A 22,220-nucleotide genomic window follows, 5' to 3' on the forward strand; every position below is an offset into this window, starting at 1 on the left:
GCCCGTTTTCAATTTGAACGAGGGGCACCTGAGCATTCTGTATTAACAATTTAAGAGAGTTCCGTCAAGGTAAGGGATATTTATAACCATATTTTAATGTTTTCTGTTATATTGTGCTTGAGGAATATTCGATTATGGCATGTGTAGTTTATATAAAAATTCATTTAAGTAGTTATCGCCTCAAATTTCGTTTTAATTTCAGTTCGCTGAAATTATTTCCAGTAAAGAGCATTAAAAACTATTTCAAAACCAAAAAAAACATGAACTGAACTTTTATTGGCTATGGTAACATTTATTTCTTGTATATTTATTTTTTCGGGTAGTCGTTTGTTGGCTTTTCTGCTAAGCACTCTCACTAAATAATATCGACGAAATATCGAAAAACAAAGAAACAAAAACAGTTTTGAAAAATAATGAAGCTTTACTTACTTTAGTAAAATAATCCGAAACAGTAAAATGGGATATTAAAAAAGTAAACACGTAATTACTTTAGTTTTTTGAAGCAAAGAATCGATATAAATATGAGTAAGAAGAAAATGGCGCTCTTTTCAAGCAGAACAGCTTCGTTTCAGTTTTACAGTATTGAATGGTGTAGTATTGCACCATCGGATTCAGGGTTGTACTATTGCAATGTAAAGAACATGCAGAAAGGGCTGTAATCAACTGAATTCCTTTTGTACATTTACAAAAAAAGACGCTTAAACAGATATATAAATAAAAATAAAAAGGTTATGCAAATGTTTTTTAAAAAGACACGTAATCACGTGAGCAGGATTTTTTCCTTCTTTTGACACGATAACAAGTAACGTTCTTATTTTTTATTATTTATCTATTTTCGAAAGAATGCCACGTGCAAGAGTAGAAGGAAAAAAACAGAATCATGCAAAATTTATGTCGAGAATTGTCTAAAGTTCCGACCTTTTTTTTGCTTTCACTTTAATAAGAACGTGAATTTATGAGGTGAATTTATTCGACGCAATATGATTCAACTCAAAAAAATTAATAAAAGCTAACGTGAATTAAGATTAAAGTTAGGGTGTTATTTTAGACCCTCGCCCCTTTTAAAAAAGCCTTTTTTAACTTTGTGGCATATTTACATTCTATGGAGGTCAGGCGCAAACGAACACCCAATAATTTTATTATACCATATTTCTTCAAACTGAAACATAATTATCAAAGTATATTTACGCAAATAGATATGAAAAGTCTTTGTTAAAGTTTGTGCCACATTTCCATGGAGTACAGGCCCGAATGCAGACCCCACAATTTTATTATACAATCCCTATTTAAGTTGAAACAAACTTATCAAAGTATTCTTATGTACATCTATATCAAAAACACTTGTAAACGTTTTGTTTTCATTCTTTATTTCCATACTTTGGGGGCCAGGCGCGAACGCAGACCTCACAATTTTTATGAACCACCGTTCTGCCAGATCAAACATACTTATTCGTGATCCTCGATACATCTTCTATCATTATATGTAATCAGTTTTTTAAAATAGTCAACCATATAGGAGCCTATTCCTGACCCCCCACACACACGCACACACAGAGACGTTCAGCTGTATATTATAGATATAGATATATAAATACCCGTTCACATACACCTTTCACGATAAAGCTAGAACCCAGAATTAGATAGAATCGAGCAATTGCATCGACAACGGAAGACCTAAAATGGGTTTCGATGTACTGCATCTCATCAGTGACGTGCTCCGACATAGGCGCGAACCCAGGTCGTCGCACGCATGAAGTATGCAATACTGACGACCTAACCATATGGGCTATGGCGCAATCTATTGGCTATGCCTCGATTTTTTAAAAATTCTTATATTTTTATCCAGTTCTACATTCTACGATGTGACAAGCAACGCGTCCTATACAACTAAGATAGTTACTGCTCGTATGCAGGCGGTAGATATCACATCTACAAACATTAACTGAAATTAACCGACTCCCCAGACACGATTTCGGAACAACCTATTTGTTGAGGGACATCACGTCCCTACGATGGATGAACCACTTTTTCTACACATATTAGACATTAAGAGGAGATTAAAGATAAATATATAAATACCCGTTCACATATACCTTTCACAATAAAGCTAGAACCCAGAATTAGATAGAATCGAGCAATTGCAATAGATTGCGCCGTGGCCCATATGGTTAGGTTGTCAGTATTGCACACTTCATGCGACGACCTGGGTTCGCGCCAATGTCAGAGCACATCACTGATGAGATGCAGTACATCGAAACCCACTTTAGGTCTTGCGTTGTCCGTTGTTGATGCAATTGCTCGATTCTATCTAATTCTGGGTTCTAGCTTTATCGTGAAAGGTGTATGTGAACGGGTAATGAAATTCTGCCTATATATATATGTATATATATATATATATATATATATATATATATATATACATGCATATATGTGTGATAGTTTATGTATATTCATGTTTATTTAATTTATTTATTTGTTTATTTTCTATTGTTTTTGTTAGTTTTAAAATTATTTTGTATCGCTATCCTATAGTAAATTTTATTCTGTGAACATAGTTGTTCGCTATTTCTCTTCTACAGTTTAATAGATGTTGGAGTTCTTTAAAGTACAAGATAGCAAATTTTTCATGAAGGCATAATCTACATGGGTCGGCTAGGTCTCTACATGTGGTAGCTTGTCTTATTATTTTTCATTTGACTACCGGCGAATGTCCGCTTTCCTTGAGTTCCCAGTATTTATTTGCTAGCGTTGTTTTCATACGGTGTTTTTTATTGTTGAACGACAAACAACTACACAATTCGCGAATAAGCCTGAAGAGTCCTAGAGTGGATGAAACGCGGAATATGCAGTGTAGCTTAATCGTCATATATATTTTATAACTTACTAACTAGCTCTACCTACGTATTAAGCACTTTTGAAGTAAATACTTAAAGTTTACGCATAAATTTATACATTCGTATATTAATTTTATGTGAGTAAATGAAGTAGTTATTTTGCCTGCAGTATATTTTAAGCAGATTGCATTACCTTATTGCTAATTGGAAATAGTTTTTCCTTTACCCTTGCGGTGCCCCAAATGGGGAGTGACATGTATTTTTTTACTTATATCTAAGCTAATTTTAAAAATATATATTTCGCTCCTCATTTAGGGACACCACAAAGGTAAGGGAAAAACTACTCCTAATTACCATTAAGGTAATGCAATCTGTTCCAAAAACATATTGCATAAATAAAGAAATGACAACTGCTAAAAATGCGGTATATTTATAAGTGGCGAGTATTAGTTTAGTAGAATAGGGCTAGGCTTGGTATCCCAGAGTTCTGGGTTCGATTCTTGTCTTGTTCAGCGGCGCCCTAATGATCCATATGACGATGAAGCATCTGTCCGTAGCTAACATACAGACCCTAGAGTTTCATGCTTTTGAAATCATCAGTGCAGGAAGCGATAATTAATGCTGAGCAAGGGAAACAACCCCATTTACAAAGTCACCTTTGATGCCATCTGCTAGAACATTACCACTGTGTCAACATCAAGTAACACAAGAATTAAAGGAAATTAAACATCCATAAATGCCAAATACGAACATAATAGTAAAACAGTTAAAGAGTGTTCTAACGACCGAAATTTGTGAACATTGCATGTTGCTATTTGGCTGTCTTTTTGTTTTTTTTTATTTTCCAGAAAGAACTCAACTTTAATAATCTTAAAGGAGGTTTATAATTATAAATATTAATAATTATTTTTATACCTACAGACACTAGTGTTTCGTGCTTTCACAATCATCAATGTATGAAGTGATAATCACTGCTGGTCGAGGAATTTGAACCCAGATACAAAGTAACTTTTGACTTCATTCATTTTGTTGTTATAGTTAGTGATAAATGGCTGTGTTACACCTACTGGTACATTTTGCTTCCTAAGCATTTGAGAGTTTGCAAACATAATGTTGCCACATTTGTTAGAGACTTATATATATATATACTAGCAGAAAAAATGTGACACGTTAGGTTAGGGTTAGGTTAGAATTAGAGTGAAAGTTTGAATCAGAAAAAAATGGTTCCCGAAGTCAATTAAATTCTTAAAAATGAAAATCCAAAATTTCAAAATTTGTTGTTTTTCTCGCAATCTCCATCCTCACTCTCTCGATCTTTTCCCCTCTCCAGCTATGGGTTAAATAGTAATTCTACTAGTGGTGATATTTCCTTTAGTTTACAATTTATTATTTTAATCTTGAGTATTATAGGTGCAGTAGTCGACACCGTGTTTTTTTTTTTAAGTAGAAAGTGTGACTCTCACCTTTTCCATGACCACGACTTTGTCTTTTGACATAGATTTGCCAAAATATGTCCTAAACCAGAAATAGACCGACATTTTGACCAACGTTGATGACGATTTGTTAACGTTGACGGTTTTATACAACACTGGTGATAAACTCAACCAAAACCTTAACCTCCGCCTTGACGGATTTAAATATTTCTGTCTTTTTACATTGCTTGTTTTTATTATTACTCTTTTTCACACCAAATAAGGGTAAAAGGGGCTACTATTTGGGATTGTGCCTGATAGGGGACTCTGTGGAGTTTAGCAACGAGGTGTCTGTTCACATTACATTTAAACTTCTGCAGATTAGTTCAGTCAAGGATGCAGGAAACAGGGAGGGAATTTAAAACTATAGCAATCCAAGAGAAGAAACTATTAAAGTAGAAGAGTTTCCAGCATCTAGGGAGTTCAACAGTGAAGGAGTGGAATTTTGCTGCTTTTCAGGTTAGTCGAGAGTATGTACCTCGAGGAGGCACAAGTGCTATGAGTTCATCAGGGTGCTTTCTATTAAAGTACTTGTAAAATAGGCACGGGAATGCAACCCTGCAGCGATGGGGCAGAGATTAGAGCTTTGTCGATCGTTCGAGACCTATTGTTGTATTTGCTATCTGTTTTTCGATGATAAATTTGAATTTGCATTTGATGCACATCTTGAATGAATGGTTTAGAGCTAAATAAAATTGGCAATTGAACATTTAAAACGTCTTATTGTTGTGTTCATCCCCTCTCCTCCCACTCACCCACTTTCTATTACCAGACGATTCCACTACAGTCAAAATCCGGCTCTGTCTCTTATGTATTGGCATAACTAAAGATATAACCAATTTTCACAGCAGTAAATGCATTTCTTCTTTTTTTTCTTTCTCTCTCTCTTTCTCTCTCTCTCTCTCTCTCTCTCTCTATCTCCTCCTTATTAATTCCGTGTAAATATTTATTCGTCTGCAAACATTTTTCCCTTCTGGTAAAGCATAATGAGACATTTATTTGCTTCACATTGTGTTATCGATTTTATGGTAAAGAATCTCGAACAAGTGCACCAAGAGAAAACTAGAGAAAAACGCCGTTTCTAATGCGACTTAATTACGCCGACAATTTCACTTAAAACTAAATTCTTTTTTTACTCGAATCGAAATTTTCATGCGTCCTTTTTATCAGGCGATTCCAGTTGTAAACGTGAAAAGAAACAAGAAAACAAACTAATTCTCATAAAATGGAACAACATATTTTGAGTGGCAATTATATTAAAACAACTAGCAATGACACCCGACACTGCCTAGGAACTATGTGAGAAATTCTACAATAATAAGTAGGCTCCTCGTTGGCTGATTGGCCACCCGCTGTCTAATCAGATTGGTCGGGATTTTAACCACCAAGCATTAAGCTTGCCAAGTTTTTGGATTGTCTTTTTCCTTTTCAGTCAGTTCCAGTAAAACAGCCGAACCAGAGGGATGGAACTAAACTCTCTCTCTGGATATTAGGCATTTGAACGCCTCTAACTTTTTGTATCCTTGAGGCTTATTTTAAAGCCTAAATGCTTAGGCTAAGTTATTATTATATATGTCTCTCAGAGACTTTTTAAGATCAGAATTATCGACCTGTCATTAATGATTTTTCCTTCAAATGAACAATTATTATGAACTTCTGTAATGTGGAATCATGTTGAGAATTCAATCTTTCCATCAGAAGTCATCACACCAACCCCTTCAATGTCTGTAATTAATTAGATCTTCCAACAGTGCTGTACTCGAATACCAGTTCCTGATGAACATAAAAGAACTATTATCTTTCGAGGTTGTTACCAGCTCAATTCAGAGGCAAATTAGGCATTTCCTTTTTTTTTTTTTTTTTGCAAGGAAGAACGAATAAAATTTGTGTCGAATTTTAGAGGTATGCTTTGTTGTAATTGTTATGTTAATTTTTTGCCATTGTCTTGGAGCAAAAGCAGATGAGATAAAATAGCTCACAATTGTAGTGTTAATATCAGACGGTAGTTAACAGGTTAGTAAGAAAAATGACACGTCAGGATACGATACGAACACAGCCATGTTGGCTATATATTTATTAATGACATTCTTACCGGAAGTTGAGAGAAAGCAAATATATATATATATATATATATATATATATATATATATATATATATATATATATATATATATATAATGGTGAACCATTATAAGATACATCTGCTTTACTTAAAAAGTGCTAGGTTGTTTTTCGGTGTCTTAAATAAAACCCCACCCAATATTTTTGCCGATGAGAAGACTTTGTTTCAAAAAAACTATATGTCAAAATTATTGTCCATGACTTAATGTCTATCTTAATAAAAAATATCGTTTCCGAAACGATCGTACAATTTATTGGCTTTGTTGTGTTCCTTCTTATGAAACGGATTTTTAATTTAAAATTTTTGATTTTAATTTTTAATTATAAATTATCAATCATCTTACTGAATATTAAAATAGCTCTAGGATTTATGCCTATTGAGCTTATTATATGTCTGCATTACAACGAGCACTGTTCTTGTATTTTAATTACATTAGTGATTTTACTATCACATTAAAATACACTCTGCTCTTTAGACTACTGTTCTAATCCACTTTTAATTATATATATATATATATATATATATATATATATATATATATGTATATGTATATATATATATATATTTATATATATATATATATATATATATTGATGGTACATGAATAGGGAATAACTCACACTATGACAGTAACAAGATTTGAAAACATGGTTACATTTTTCTCCATTTAAACCTCTTTTATATTTAACTAGTTTTATATGTTCGGTGTTACCTGTTGGAGATATATTGCCGAAATCAGGATAGGGTTTTAAGAAATATAATTCTTACTTATCAAGTGAGTGCAAAAGTAATTGCCAGTTTGTAGAAGAGGCATTTTAAACCATTGTCATTTATTTTATGCGTATTGTTAATTACTGACACATATCACCATGACAAATTTATTATTTTCTATTTCAAATTATTAAAACAGCATTCACATTTTTCTGCAATATTTCCACTCATGTTGACCAGAAAACGACCTTCTTTAGTTAATATAAAGGGAGTCATCTTCCATCAAAATAATGCCCGTTTTCACATACCGATATTGAGCAAAGATCTTCTAAGATACTTTGGTTGAGAAATCTCCTAATCTAGCTTGCTTAAATTATCACTCATTTCCATTTCAAAACTATTTTGATGGCAAAGCGCTTAGCCAATCAGAAGGCTCGATAAGTCGACGACATCTTTACCAGTACAAAAAAAAAACAGTGTTAACATTACAAGAGGAGATTGAACATGAACTTTATTCATATTTCACATCAAACCTAAATAATTTTACAAGCGATGTATTTATAATCTTGTTGGCAAATGGAATTAAGCTATAGATAACAAAGCTCGTTATTATTATGAATAATGATTTTCAAACCTGCACAGTTTTTTTCATTTACAAGATGAAATTTCAAATTGGCAAACGCTGTTCCACCGATCTAATACTTACCAGCTCACAAGGGCAGAGTTATAAAAAGATCGGTTTATAATGTGTGGAAAACTTAGCTCCAAAAGAGGGGGCATTCTGAATTAGGACAAGAATAAAGATTGTAACAGTCTAGAAGTATTTCTTCTACACTGACCTAGGAGAAAAATGTATTATCGAAACAGATACGACACTTTTTTTATTATTAATTTGTTTAAAAGTATCAAATATATATTTCAACATATGAGGCACAAATTTTCTCCTCATCAAAAGGCTAAGAAAACGTGTTGAATATCAGGTCTGGTGTACTGAAAATAGCACCTGGCAAGAATAAACACAGGCATAAACCTGGCTAAAAGAAATAAAATGCAGTTGATTGACTTGGAAACACCGCTTTAAAAAAATAAACTGTTTAAGGATTTGAGGCAAAAACGTCTGTAATGGTTAAATACAATGATCGTCTGCAGGTGTGAATGCAACCATCACTAAACAAAAACCCTAGAAGAGTGGCTATAGACAGCAAAGGCGAAATTTCAGAATGTGAGTTGACAGAGGCATGAGTGGGTGCCCCAAATCATTATATAAACTAGTCTAAACTGAGATCGATAGAGTCAACTAGGAATCGAGTTTGAGGAATAATCGTTCACTGTCACCGACAATACAAGTACATCATTATATATTTTATACATTAGTGTTTGTCATTTTATAAGATCAGAAGGAATATAAATAATGTTCAAAATATAGCCATGTTTACAATTTTCACTTTTTTCTAGATGCACACTTTAGCAACACTTAGATCTATTTTTTTATGAAATGTTGGAGAATACCTACAGAAAAATACATCTCGATATAGTTGCCAATCAAAACTGACTTTGAATTTCCATCGACTATGGTAAATTACTTGATATTGTAGCAATTGCAACTGGGAGATATTACCACTTATTGTACCTATTTACTATGCCTCCCCACGGGACAGAGTTAGACACCAGGGTCGTTTTTTAACGTGGAGAAAAGGTACAAAAATAAAAATTGTCTTAGTCGTGAAGGATTTCTCCTCCACCGAAAGAGAACAAGAAATGGAAGTGCAGCATCTGCCGGAACAGATGGTATTTATTTATTTGCTCCCCCACTGAGCAAATTAGGCACAAGGCCGTTTTTAATGTGAGGTAAAAACCAGCTCTCCTAAAAGTAGGCAAAAAGGGGGCACTCTGGTTACCAAAAATAATAATTGTCCCAGTATAGAGGGTTGATATTTATTTGCTGCCCACCTCAGCAAAATGTGGCACAAGGCCGGAAAGTGGGAACCCCGCAGGCTCCCCTAAAGGAGGGGCACTCCTGCAATTTTAAAAATTGCCTGAGTAACCCCGTCGGCATTCCCCGGTTAGGGCGCCTCAGGCAGCAAGCAATAAACTTGCCCCACCGGAAAGCCCGGTGGCAAGGCCTGGGAGGGTGGACCTCCTAGGTATTACCCAGGCGATTGTCCCAGTATAGAGGGTTTCCCCTCCATTGACTGGTACAAATTATCTTAAGTGCAGCATCTGCCGGAACAGATACTACACTTTGATCTTTTCCCGAAGGCCAATGCATAAATTGTATAAATCTTACCAATATTTACACATTTTTTTTGTTTGCATGGGAAGTGACAACCTATTCAAAGCCAGACTACAGACTGTGTGGGAAACTAAATTAAATAATGAAACTTTGGTACTAATACAGATTTGGAAATAGACAAGACCATCTTTTCCTGATGCAGAAATACATAAATAGCGGGAAAATACTGAATCGAAACGAAATATTGTCACAATCAAAACGATGGGACTTTTCAACAGAAATAGTATAATGAAACGAAAACATTAACCGTGTGTCCGTTTTTTATGACAATTTATTGATTTTTTGACAAATAAAGAAACAAAATCAATGAAACACTTTTTTCAGGAGAAAGTAAAAAGTTTTGTTTTTTTTCATAAATTGTGTTTTTTTTATGAATAAGCTAAAGATTTTAAAGAAGAAAATCGATGAAACAACGATTTTTATCAATTTTTGTTTCGTTTTCTGTTTTTGTTTTTTGTACTGGTACAGATTTTGAACTGAACAAAACCCGACTAGATTAGAGTTAGATTAGGTTTACGGTTCTAAAACAAAAGCCGTTTAGTATTTGTCCAGTTCAAAAAAATCTACTTTTTTTTTTGGCAAGAATTTCCTTTTAGTACAAGTAAAGATGTCGTCTGCTTCTTGAGCCTTTTGATTGGCTAAGCACTTTGCCATCTTCCGACTGTTTATATAAATGCACGAAAGATGTTCCATAGAATGTCGGTTTAGTTCGGTCAAAAGCTATACTAGTACCGAAACTTTTACTAATAATCATAAGGTTTAATACATAAAATCATATTTTTTTTAATACTTTAGCTGTCCATTTTACTTAAATCCACACAAAAACCAATTTAGAGCAAAGATCGAATCTTAATGAGTCACATCTAGCTCCCCCAAACGGGGAGCTCTGAATGGAACAAATATACCTGCATCGTTTTGTTGGTACTCCTTCAGGAATTAGGTATGGGGAATGAAATTAGTTACAGTTTTCTGGGTGCTAGTCCATAACTCCCTCTCCAGAAAAAAAAAGAAAGAAAGAAAAATTTTTCTGCTGTACATGCATGAAGAATTATGTAAATGTACCAGGTAGTTTTTTTTTATAAAGAAAATCGTTTTTAAGCAAGTAATGGGAATTCGTAGGTATTACGATCATCTACATGGTTGATTTTAAATGGCTTTCTTTAATCTTGCAAAATTTTCAATTATTTTGAGTTATCTTTTCAAATTATTTGCAGGATGGCGTCGAGAGCTCAACACTCATTGTTCAACAATAAAATTTTATTTTTTATTTTTTATTTTTACATAAAACTACCTGATCAATTTATATGATTTTTGGTGTATGATATTTCCATTACGAGTACATACACCATAAAGATTTTTCAATATTTTGTTTTTTATGAGGAGGAAGACTATGGACTTGCACCGTTTTCTGTTTCAGATTAGTGAATGACCATTGCCAAAAGATATAAGATTGGGGTTTGCTCAGAGTCAGGATAAAAGAGGTTTATCATTGAGCCATATTTTAACTGTATTACATTTCACGCTAAAGTTCCATTTACAAGTTTCAAAATTTCCTTTCTGCAAAACGTATGCATATGCGGACAAGATGAATTTGGTTGTAATCGTCTTCTTACCAATTCCAACAATTTAATAAATCGATAATATTTAAGAAGTTTTCTTTCCTTCTATTTTTAATCACAATTTATTCTTCATTATTATTGATTTATTTATCTGTTTTTTTTTTTTTTGCCTGCTGCATACATGTCTGAAATGAGGCGTGGTCAAATATGGCGTCCAATTACAATCGGAAAAATGTGTTTGGCTATTTTTGTTTTTGATATGAGACTTGTTTTGTTTGGTTAGTTTGTTTTTTTAAACTAAAACACGAACTGAAACTTGTGCATACACAACCACTACTACTACTACCACCACCACCAACACCAACACCACCACCACCACCAACAACAACAACAACAGCAACAACAACAACCACTACTACTACTACTACTAACAACAACAATAACAGCAACAACAACAACCACTACTACTACTACTACTACTACTACTACTACTACTAACAGCAACAACAACAACGACAACACACCTAATACTCTTAAATCCAATCCTTCCTCACTCTGGTGGTAGGGGGACGTAATAGTGTCAGTATTTTGAGGAGGCAAAAATAAAAAATATAGAATAAATAAATAAAAATAAATAAAAGCTAACAAAAAATTTGAAATTTTATACCAAAAAGGTTGAAAATATCGGAACTTTTGGAGGTATCGGGATCAGAAAAAACATGTCCCTATTTTACGAGCAGCCCATGTCAGGGGGTGGTATTTTCAGAGGGCAAAAATAGAAAATAGAAAAAATATATAAAAATAAATAAAAGCTAACAAAATATCTTTAATTTCTTACCGAAAGTCTTTTAAAAAAATCGGAACTTCTGGGGGTATTGGAATCGGAAAAAATGTGTCCCTATTTTACGAACGGCACATACCAGGGGCGGAAGTTTATGAGGATAAAAACAGAAAATAAAAAAAATAAAAATAAAGAGGTTGTAAAAAACGGCACTTTTGGAGGTATCGGAATCGGAAAAATGTTTACGATTTTAAAACCGATTGTTTTAAATTTTTCATTTAATTTTTCATTATTAGTACTAATGATGAATGTTTATTTTTTTTAAATAATCACTAAAACTAAAATAATAATATATCAAAATACGATGTAAATTTATTTTAGTTGTAAAATAAAGTTTTTAAAAAATGCATGAATTCTCTAGGTAACCTTTCAAAGGAAGCAGTTGATTTACATGTTCCAAAAAATGTGTAGAAATTAAACAAAACATTTTTGTCAAGAAAAATACTTTCAAACATCACTGACAATTAAATAATACAGCGGAAAATAAGCAACAGAAAATTACGTAATTTTGGAATTGTAGAAACATTAAGCAAGTACGGAATAAAAATCAATAATTTTAAATGGGCACTAAGCGCTATACTTGAACTACTATTAAAGTGGCTTTATATTTGATAGTTAAAATGCTGCCGAATTTCTGTCAAGTTTCGAACAAGTAATTGATTTTTTTTTTCAAAGTATTAACAAAATTTTATAGTCACTGGCGTACTTATGATTAAACCGAAATTTATTATGATAAATTAATTCTGGAAACAGGATTTTAATTTTTTACTTTTTTTTATTAATGTAATAATTGTAAAAGATAATACAAGAAAAGTCTCCTTAGAACATATATCTAACTTAGAAAAGTCGACTTGCTTTAAAACAAAAGTAAATATTTAAAAATATGTACATTTCTGTGAGAGGCACTTGAATCCCTTTTAAAGCTATATCGTCTTTAGGTATGGTCTTAAACTCTATCTTCAATTGACATTTATGCCGTAGATGCTTAATTTTCCAAAATTAGTTCCCCGGTGTCTTATTTTCCTAAATTTAATTAAATGAAAATATAAAACATGATTTTTAATGTTTTTGATTCATTTAGGATTTTATGTTTTCGCCTTAATTAGCTGTTGGGTTTTGTCTGGTGTCCTTTTGTCCGATCCCCTAGGTGTATATATGTATATATGCATACACACACACAGACACACACACAGACACACACACATACACACACACATATTAATTCTTAAGAACGGATGTGAATATATTCTTAAATATTCTATACGTTCTTTCTACCAAAGAATATTCATGTGTTTACCTTAATCATCAATATTTGCCCTGTTATTACTACTGACAATTGTAGATTGATTTGTTTTAGTGAAAAAAAAAAACGAAACAAAAACAAGATACAGATAATTATAATATAAATATGTTTTACTAATATTGTGAGAATTTTAGACTAACACTCTTGGCTAAAAATGATATTTTCTTTTTCTTTTATCCGACTTTCATTTTTTTTATACGATTGCATATGGACACCTTGAAAATCTTGCCGGAAAAAAGCAGAAACGATTATTTTTAAATTAAAACTTTCGTACGTTAATTTAACCCTAAATGATGAATAATCATCATTTCCAGGCTACTCTAACATTATAGAAATGTTCACTAAGCCGAAGTTTGACTGGCAAGGTTGTAAAACTATAAGTAATCGCTTAGAACCCCCCCCCCAAAAAAAAGCTGACAGAATTTATTTCTATGAGGAAAATAATAATTCTTGGTTGCTACAATGTCTCTGAAATGAAAAATCATTTTACGCCCAGTTTATATTGCTCAAACGTTTCTCAACTGGAAAGATCTAGAGATGCGACTTGCTGAAGGAAACCTAGTTGACAAAGTAGAGCAACATCTTATTGAAAAGGAAACATTGAAGTGGCGAGAAATTCTAGCAAGATTGCTGGACATCATCAGGTTTCTCGCCAAGCAGAATCTGGCACTACAGATTCACCAGAAAGACATCTATAATGATGAAAGAGATCAAGAAAACAAAGGGATTTCTTTAGAATTGGTAAATTTATTGGCCAGGTATGACCCTGTGCTCCGTGAACATTTGGTGAAAGTTAATCTGGGAAATAAAATTGCTACTTCTTATCTGTCACCAGAAATTCAAAATGAATTTGTGAGCATTTTGGCAAAGCCGGTGAGTAAGAAAATCATCGATCAGATCAAAGGAAGCAAACATTTTTGCATAATCTTTTTATAGCACTTGTGATGTATCTCACAAGGACCAGATGAGTGAGGTGTTGCGCTACGTAAAAATTGACGAAAATAAAGTGACAGTGAAGTCGTTGTTTTTCCACTCCATCGAGACAAAAGGCTAAAGCGCGGAGGACATTTCTAAACTGATTTTGAGAGAACTGGAGAACGATGAGATTCAGATTGGTGACAGTATTGACCAGGCATTTGACAATGCTGCTATTATGGCACGCCGCTGATCGAGTGTGAAGAAACGAATCTCCAAAATCAGCCCAAAAGTTCCATTTGTGCCATGCACTACCAATTCATTAAATCTGGCTTTTGTACATGCCACTTCTCTAGCGGTTCACTCTGTTACATTTTTTGGCATACTGGACCGGTTATTCTCGTTCTTTTCTGCATCTACACATCGATGGGATGTTTTGATTCAGTTGACCGGTCTAAGTATCAAGCGGATTGTGGAAACTAGATGGAGTAGTTGAGTAAAGGCTGTAAATGATATAGTAAAAAAATTATTGGAAGTCGCCATTGCTCTGGAACAGCTCACAGAAGAAGGAGAAAATGCAACCACAAGACCAGATGCATCTTTAATTGTCAACTCGGTATTGTCATTTCCGTTTCTTTTATTTCTGAGCCTTTGAAAAACTATTCTCTCAGAAATCGATGATGCTTAGAAGTATCTTCAAGAAAAGGGGCTGGATCTGCAACAAGGTTCTGTCAGGCTGACGGCGTTGAAAGAGTGTCGTCTTCAGACTAGAGAAAAGATGATGGACACTGCGATAGACGAGTCAAAAAAAAACTCTGCTCTGAAATGGGGATAAGCATGGAGCATCGTATCCGCAAAAAGAAACGAATGGGTGTTGAACGATTGACTGATGCAGCACCGGGGTTTGATACTGAGTTGAGACGGGAAATGCTGTCTGTTATAGACAGGTTGACTGAAGAAATATCTTGCAAATTTCGACAAGTTCACGATCTTGCAAGTAAATGCGCTTTTATTACACCGTCAAATCTGCTTGATGATAATTATGATTGTCAGCTTGGCGAAGTTGACGAAAATATAGAAAAAGATAAATTGTTTGCTGAAAGGAAGAGATTACAGTATTTTGTAAAAGCTTCAGGAAAAGACAAAATCAATGGACCTCTTGAACTTTTGAAATTTATACAGAGATACCACATTGAGGATTCCGCCCCTAATATTGTGATCTTACTGTGCATTTTCCTTACCTGAGCTATTAGCGTTGCCAGCTATGAGCTCTCTTTCTCGAAACCGAAACTCATAAAAATCTACTTTCGATCAAAAATGAGCCAGACTTGGCAATCCTCTCCATAGAGAGAGAACTTGTCGATAGAGTGAATTTTGATAGTTATTGATAACTTTGCCGAAAAAAAAGCACGAAAAGTATGTTTGTAAATTTTCAACCGACTTGATGCCTTGTGATAGTTCTCTCACAAAAAAATAAATTTATAGGCGTATTTTCAATTCATAAATATATTCATTTAAAATTTTTAAAACTATTTTTATAAAGGATTGAAACATTATTAACAACAACAAATTTCTTAAATTTCGCACTTAAACCAAGTGATTAAATACACGGATTTCAAAAAGCACGGACACAAGATCTTTTTTTTTTCACTTAGGGAGACTCGACCTCTTAATAATAAAATTATGAAGAAAAAGACTATCTTCTCCTTGATACATTCAAATTTCAAATATTCTTATTTGAATTTATAAAAAAAAATTTCTAAAATGTGTGACTTTCCATTTCTTTAATTTTGCGCTTAAAGCAAGCGATTAGACACAAGTATTTCAAAAAGTGCCGATACAAGACTTTTTTCTCTTCGAGAGACTCGACCTCTTAATAATAACATTATGGAGAAAAAGAAAAGAAAACTATATCGGATTATCCTCTCTTTGATACAACCCTGTTTTTTGCGAAAATTCGGACTTTAACAACAACAAAAAAGTAAATAAAAATAATTTTATTATTTCATAACATTTTCAGGTGTCCAAATGTTCTCATTTAAATTTATTATTATAATTGCTTATGTAGCCAATTAATTTAATTTTGCATTTTTTTATGATTTGAATTATACGTTTTTGTTTTGAAAAAAATATTTGGTTTCTTTTGTTTTGTATTAACGTTTACATAATTCCTTTCAGATTAATGTTTAAATACTTATTATTATTCAAATTATTGAAAAGAAATTATTAAATTAAATTGAAATTTAAAAAAAGGGGAATTGTGTAAACATTAATCTGAATGAAATTATGTAAACATTAGTTCAATGAAAATAAATATTTTGAGCTTTTGGGAATTTTTAAGGTTTTAACAGGTTGTCATATGCGGGGGCGGCAAACAGGTAATCATATGCCAGCGGGGGGGGGCGAAACATGTAATTATATGCCGACGGGGGGGTGAAAAACAGGTAATTATATGCCAGCGGGTGAAGGGGATAAAACAGGCAATTATATGCCGGGGGGGGGGGCAAATTTTTCGGCCGCCCCGGGCGGGAGAAACTGATGCTACAGCGCTGAATGGAACTCTTTAGTCCACGAGAGTAACCTGCTCTCTTTCTGTCAGCCATGATCGTGTACAAATTTTGAGTAATTTGCAATTGTATTCTTAGTATTGTTCACACTGAGAATTAAACTTTTCATTTTCAGAAGAGTGTCATTAAGCACTGAATTTTACTTAGTACTTTATTTGTTATGCCACAAGTCCGTGCAGAAAGATTCCCGAGTTCGACAAGATGCACAGCTCTCACTGAGGATTGAACCTTCAAGCTGATGGAACGAGAGTGTCCTACCCCTGTGGATTAAACAACGTGCTCAGTTCGAAATATCATGCAGATTTCCGATTTTAATAGCAAAATTTCTGAGTTCGATAAGATAAACCTGAAGAACCTCGGAGATTGCATCGGCCGAAACGTTGTGAAAATAGCACTCAAGATGGGAATAGTAGTCCGAATAATCCAAAAAATCCAGATTAGAGAAAAACTGGCAACATGTCTTCTGTAAGAAAATAAGCTGTACAGAAGAAAAGAGCATGAAGTCTTTATTCCTGGCTTGAATTTGATCCCAACAATGAGTAAAAGACGAATAAAAATAAAAGGTTACCTACCTTTACCAAAGTGCTGAAGTAAAACAAATCCAATTAGAATCACCTGTAATATGATGCTCTTTAGCAAAGGTGTAAATCTCCAAGATTTTCCCCAACTATTAACAATCGCCATTATCGATAATGTTTTACAAGTTGTATTTATCTAATTATTTCCGATGTTTGCTTACAAAACTCTCCATTTGCACTCTGTGTACAAACAAACGAGCCCAAACAAGAAGAGACATGGTTGTTAGCAAACAATGTACATAGCGATGCAGTTGAACGGCCATCCGCTAAAGGTAACCAAGGATACACATCAACAATACTTGGACATGCTCTGTTTCACACAGTTCTATACAGATGTCCGTTATTCAATCGGATGGTTGATTATAACACATCTTATTCCATTGCCTATTGAGTGTATTTACACACCTCAGGACATTAAGACATCCTTCCTTCCACCAAATAAGAAAAGAATTATATATCTATATATAGTCTATGAGGCTGTTTTGTCGAATTTCCAAAGTCAAACCCAAATAGCATTTAAGTAGACAAATAAATCTGTACTTCTGACTATAGCTGTACTATATTATTAGCAATATAATAAAATACTGTCGACAACTACCCTTACTTAGTGCTTTAGTCCTCACATGCCATGAGCGATAGTTTTGACATAGGAAAAAGAATTATTGTTTTCTGGGGTGAAATCTATTCATCAAAAACTTATCATAAGCTATTTTTTGACCTTGAAGTAATTTTTTTTTAATTATTTACATCAAATGGCTTAATGCCTTGTCTGGAGCGATTTTCATAAAAAAAACTTCAGTACAATTTATTTTTTAAATGACTTTGTCTGGCCCAGACTATTACTGATACACAACATTTTGTAAATAATCATCTAGATATATAAATCAACCAGCAATATTACTCATTTTAATTTGAGGAATATAATAAGAGTTGTCTACCTTAAGTTTAAAAATATGTAAACAAATAAATATTTTAAACTGAAGTGACTTTGTGGAATAATTACGTATTCATGCCTTACATAGGTTAAAAACTAAAATAAGGTGGATGCCCTTACATTCTAGTGGGGATTCGACCAGTTCTCCTAGGCGAAACGATACCATGGAAAGGATGTCAAGATCTTTTGATATTCAACTCTAAAGAGATCAGGTTGGTTATTCATCGTTTGTCTATCGTTGTCAGTCGGCTATATGTAGTAGCAATTTTTCTTTAGCCCCCTTAAAAAGTGCCAACGAGATAAGCAGCCTTAACCTTCATATATGTTTTTTTACTGTTTTTAATGAAAATCGCCCGAGACAAGGCATGACGCCACTTGATGTAAGAAGCTAACAAGAAAGCTGACTACTAAAAAGACAGGAGATGCCTATTGACCTTAGTCTTGAAAAGACCAAGGCTCTAGGTAGAATGGAAACAGTGAGCAGGAAGAGAATTCCATAAGCTTACAGTCCTTGGAAAGGAGCTAGTGGAATAGGAAGCTGTATTACAATAAAGTATTAAAACTACGAATTGATGGAGACTTCTAGACTAACGAGTCAATCTGGAACAAAGGAAGGAGGGAAAAGATCGGAGCAACACATGCTATAATAGTATTTGTAGAAAAGACTGAGACTAGCAACATAGATTAGTCAATATCGAAGCATAAAGTGACTTATAGCTTTGGATTTTCTTTGTTTTCTTTTTCTTTTGGGATATATTCGATATTTCTCTACTTTTGGCCGTCACATTTCCTCATTCCACCTGATCTTACCATTATTTGTCTCGCATGGGTCTGGTATCGTTGACATGTCTATTTCCTATCCTCTTCCTATGTATTCTTTTATTTATAAATTTTTAAAAAAATATTATGTCTTTTATTTCCATGTAAATTTTGGCATAGTAATTATGCCAATCTATTTTTCATACAGTTTTCACTGCTGTATATGTGCATCTGAATAAAATTATTCTATAAACATAATTATTCACATTTTTTTTACAAAGGAGTCACCACTTGTCAAGGCCCGGAGGCCACTAGAGGATAAGGGTTAATAAGCGTACAGTGGTCAATAGGACAATGTTGTAATAATTGTTAGTAGTGGAAATTTGGTAAATTGGATTACTTAAGGGAAACGGCACATCAAGAACTTGTTTACGCTGGACTTGAAGATAACCATATTATAGACAGCTGGAAAGCAGGCAAAAGGAAGAGAGAGTTCCACATGTGTGCAGTTCTAAGAAAGAAATTTTGTTAATGGTATCTACGATTAGGTTTAGGCACAGATAAAGAGTGGGGGAAATTATTGATAGTGTTTTCAGCTAGACGACTGTTTCTCGTGAAGGTTTAGCGAGGGTGGCATAAATTGGGGCTCAGACGAGCACTTGCCATGAAAATAGTTGCTAGTTCTCTCACGTAAATCAAGAGACTAGGGAATCAGACACGCAGAGAGCGTAGTAGCTTATGCATTAGACCGGAAACCTTTTAACTGATGTACACTGACGTCACATCATACAAGTAATTATTCTCAGAACAGATTCTCATCAAAAAGAGATTGTTTCATGTGCATCAAATATAAAATAAAGAAAATGGAGAACAACTTCATTTTGCACAATGTAAGGAAGCATTGTTTACATTTATTTGGATTTATAACTCTGAATTGTTGGAATTCGCAACAAGAACTCACAGTGGCACCATGGGAAATTTATATAAACACTTTTTTTTTTATTCAGACGAAATAACGCGTGAACGTTGCTGCAAACGTGAACTCAATAAAGAGCACAAACTTCAATCGTGTTCTTGGCCAGTCCCAGGAAAATGCTTCGGCGCATCAATTTGTAATTTGTCATATCGGACAAATCCTATACATAGATATCATCATCATCATCATCGTGTTCGTCGTCGTCGTCGTCGTCGTCATCGTCGTCGTCGTCATCATCATCAAGTGGCGTCCTGCCTGATAGAGACATTGACGGCTATGGCTCTCCGTCTACCTCTCTCCCCCAAGACATTCATGAATTAATTATTGCTCCTTATTTTTTATGTTGCCCAGGTGTTCAGACTGTTAACGTGTTTTTTGCAGTCGTCCTCGCACTGTTCTTATTAGAGACCTTTTTGTGTTTGTCATTTCTAATACCTCTTGAGGTGTTTTCTTTTCTGTCCAGCATATCTTCAAAATTCTCCTTAGGAACCAAGTTTCAGTTGTCTCTAGTTTCTTCCTCGAACTGTTGGTGATTGTCTAGTACTCACAACCGACATGGATATAGTTTCAGAATAATCTTTACCGTAAGGATATGCGGCGATTTAAATCGGAATTAAAATGTAAGGAAAATTGTTTTCACATGGCATTTAGTCAAAAGGCATAAAAGGAACTCGAAGCTATTATGAATTTATAATATTAACACTGTTTGGAAAATATATCAGGACATTATTCTACGTTCAACTTGTTGCAATGATTAAATTGTGATTCATCAAGATCTGTGCCCCCCTGCCTTCCTCAGTCCAGAAAGATTTCTGATAATATTTTTTTTTAACTTTACTCAAGGACTTTGATATTATCCTTTATATGGAAACTTCTCTAAAGGATGGTATACCAATCCACCAAGATCTTAATTGAACCTTTCAGTTTTCTACTAAAAGATAGCACTTAACTACAAATCCTTTAACCTGCCCGATTAGAGGAGGAAAAAACTACTAGTGGTAAACTAACAAATCTGAGAGCCCACTAAATTCGCAATCGTTTTGCAATTACATACACTTGAACAACACAACTTTCAAGGTGAGTAATTCTAATTGCGAATTCTCGAGTTTTCCCGATTCTTTTAGCTGTATGGAATAAAATCTTCACAGAATCGGACAACACCAAATAAAACGACCAAACTTCAAGTATTAAGAACGGCGGGCGTATTTCAGGATTTGAGTGATTGTTCTTGCACTATTATGATTTTGTAATTAAGGATAAAGTTGACCTTCTCTCACCGTTCTTGGTGCATTCCTACATTTCTCAATGATATTACAGTTTGAAGTATTCACGGATGATAGTTTATGCATTATTTGACTGACGAACACTGACGGAACATACAAGAAACTATTCCCAGAACAGGTGCTTTACAAAAAAGGATTTGTATTATTTGGATTTTTCGGACTACTATTCTTATTTTGAGTGTCATTTTAACAACGTTTCGGTCGATATAATCTCCGACCTTCTTCAGGTGTATTTTATCAAACTTGGGAATGTTTCTGTCGAACTCGGGAATTTGTACGGAATTTCAAACAGAATCTTTTATTTACTTCACGGAATTAACATGCTTCCATGCCGTCAGCCATGACTGAATAGAGGTCCTAAGTAAGGGAGGTCTTAGGTAAGAGAGGTCCTAAGTAAGGGAGGTTCTAAGTAAGGGATTGTTGCAAGTGTATTGTATGTAAAATAAACAAAAAAATAACATTTCGTACAACATGGGCAACTTTCCAAGATATAAAAGGTTGATGAATAGTTGTATGGTTTGAGGTCAGCTTCATTACCAATTCTTCAACTGATTCTTCAATGTTTTCTTTAAAGGATGCCACAAGTCATTCTTCATCAAACTCAACTTGACGAAATTTTTATGCTTGAATTTCCTGTTTTACAAGTATTTTAATGGTAGGTGTTCTGAAGAACTACAATCCTTGTACACCCTCGATGTAAATACCCTCAGAAACACAACAAGCAGCTAAATCCCACCCCTACACAGTAGGGATACCCAGGTGCTAGAAATCCGTCTACTCTAATAGTTTCTTTCCTCAGACTGCTAGACTTCCAGGTCCCTACTTTCTTGACTGTACTGACATGCAGAAGTTCAAGTGTAATGTAAACAGACATCTTGCTGCTCAACTCTTTACATAGTATCCCTGCAAATTATGTTTCAGATAGTAGTCCTCTACATCAAAGTGGCACTGTGCCTTGTTTGACATGAAAATGCAATAATTTTTTTTTTTTAATTTAAAAGAAACATCTGCTGTACGATTTTTCATTCAGGCATTTTCTTGATAAGCTGAGTATTTTGAGTTGCTTTCATTGG

At 34.0% G+C, this 22,220-nt stretch overlaps 1 protein-coding gene across 1 annotated transcript in view; it reads right to left on the reverse strand.

Moving 5' to 3' along the window:
* The window catches only part of LOC145292291 (ADAM 17-like protease), an 872,700-nt gene extending 855,254 nt beyond the window's left edge, over positions 1–17,446 (reverse strand). Inside the window, exon 1 of the mRNA XM_080138617.1 lies at positions 17,190–17,446. Coding sequence (XP_079994743.1) covers positions 17,190–17,301 — 112 coding nt within the window. The 5' untranslated portion in view covers positions 17,302–17,446. The remainder of the gene's footprint in view (positions 1–17,189) is intronic.
* Positions 17,447–22,220: the final 4,774 nt, after the last annotated feature.

Source organism: Euprymna scolopes, chromosome 13, assembly GCF_053919585.1.
Source record: "Euprymna scolopes isolate OS-2025 chromosome 13, ASM5391958v1, whole genome shotgun sequence".
Lineage (NCBI taxonomy): Eukaryota > Metazoa > Mollusca > Cephalopoda > Sepiida > Sepiolidae > Euprymna > Euprymna scolopes.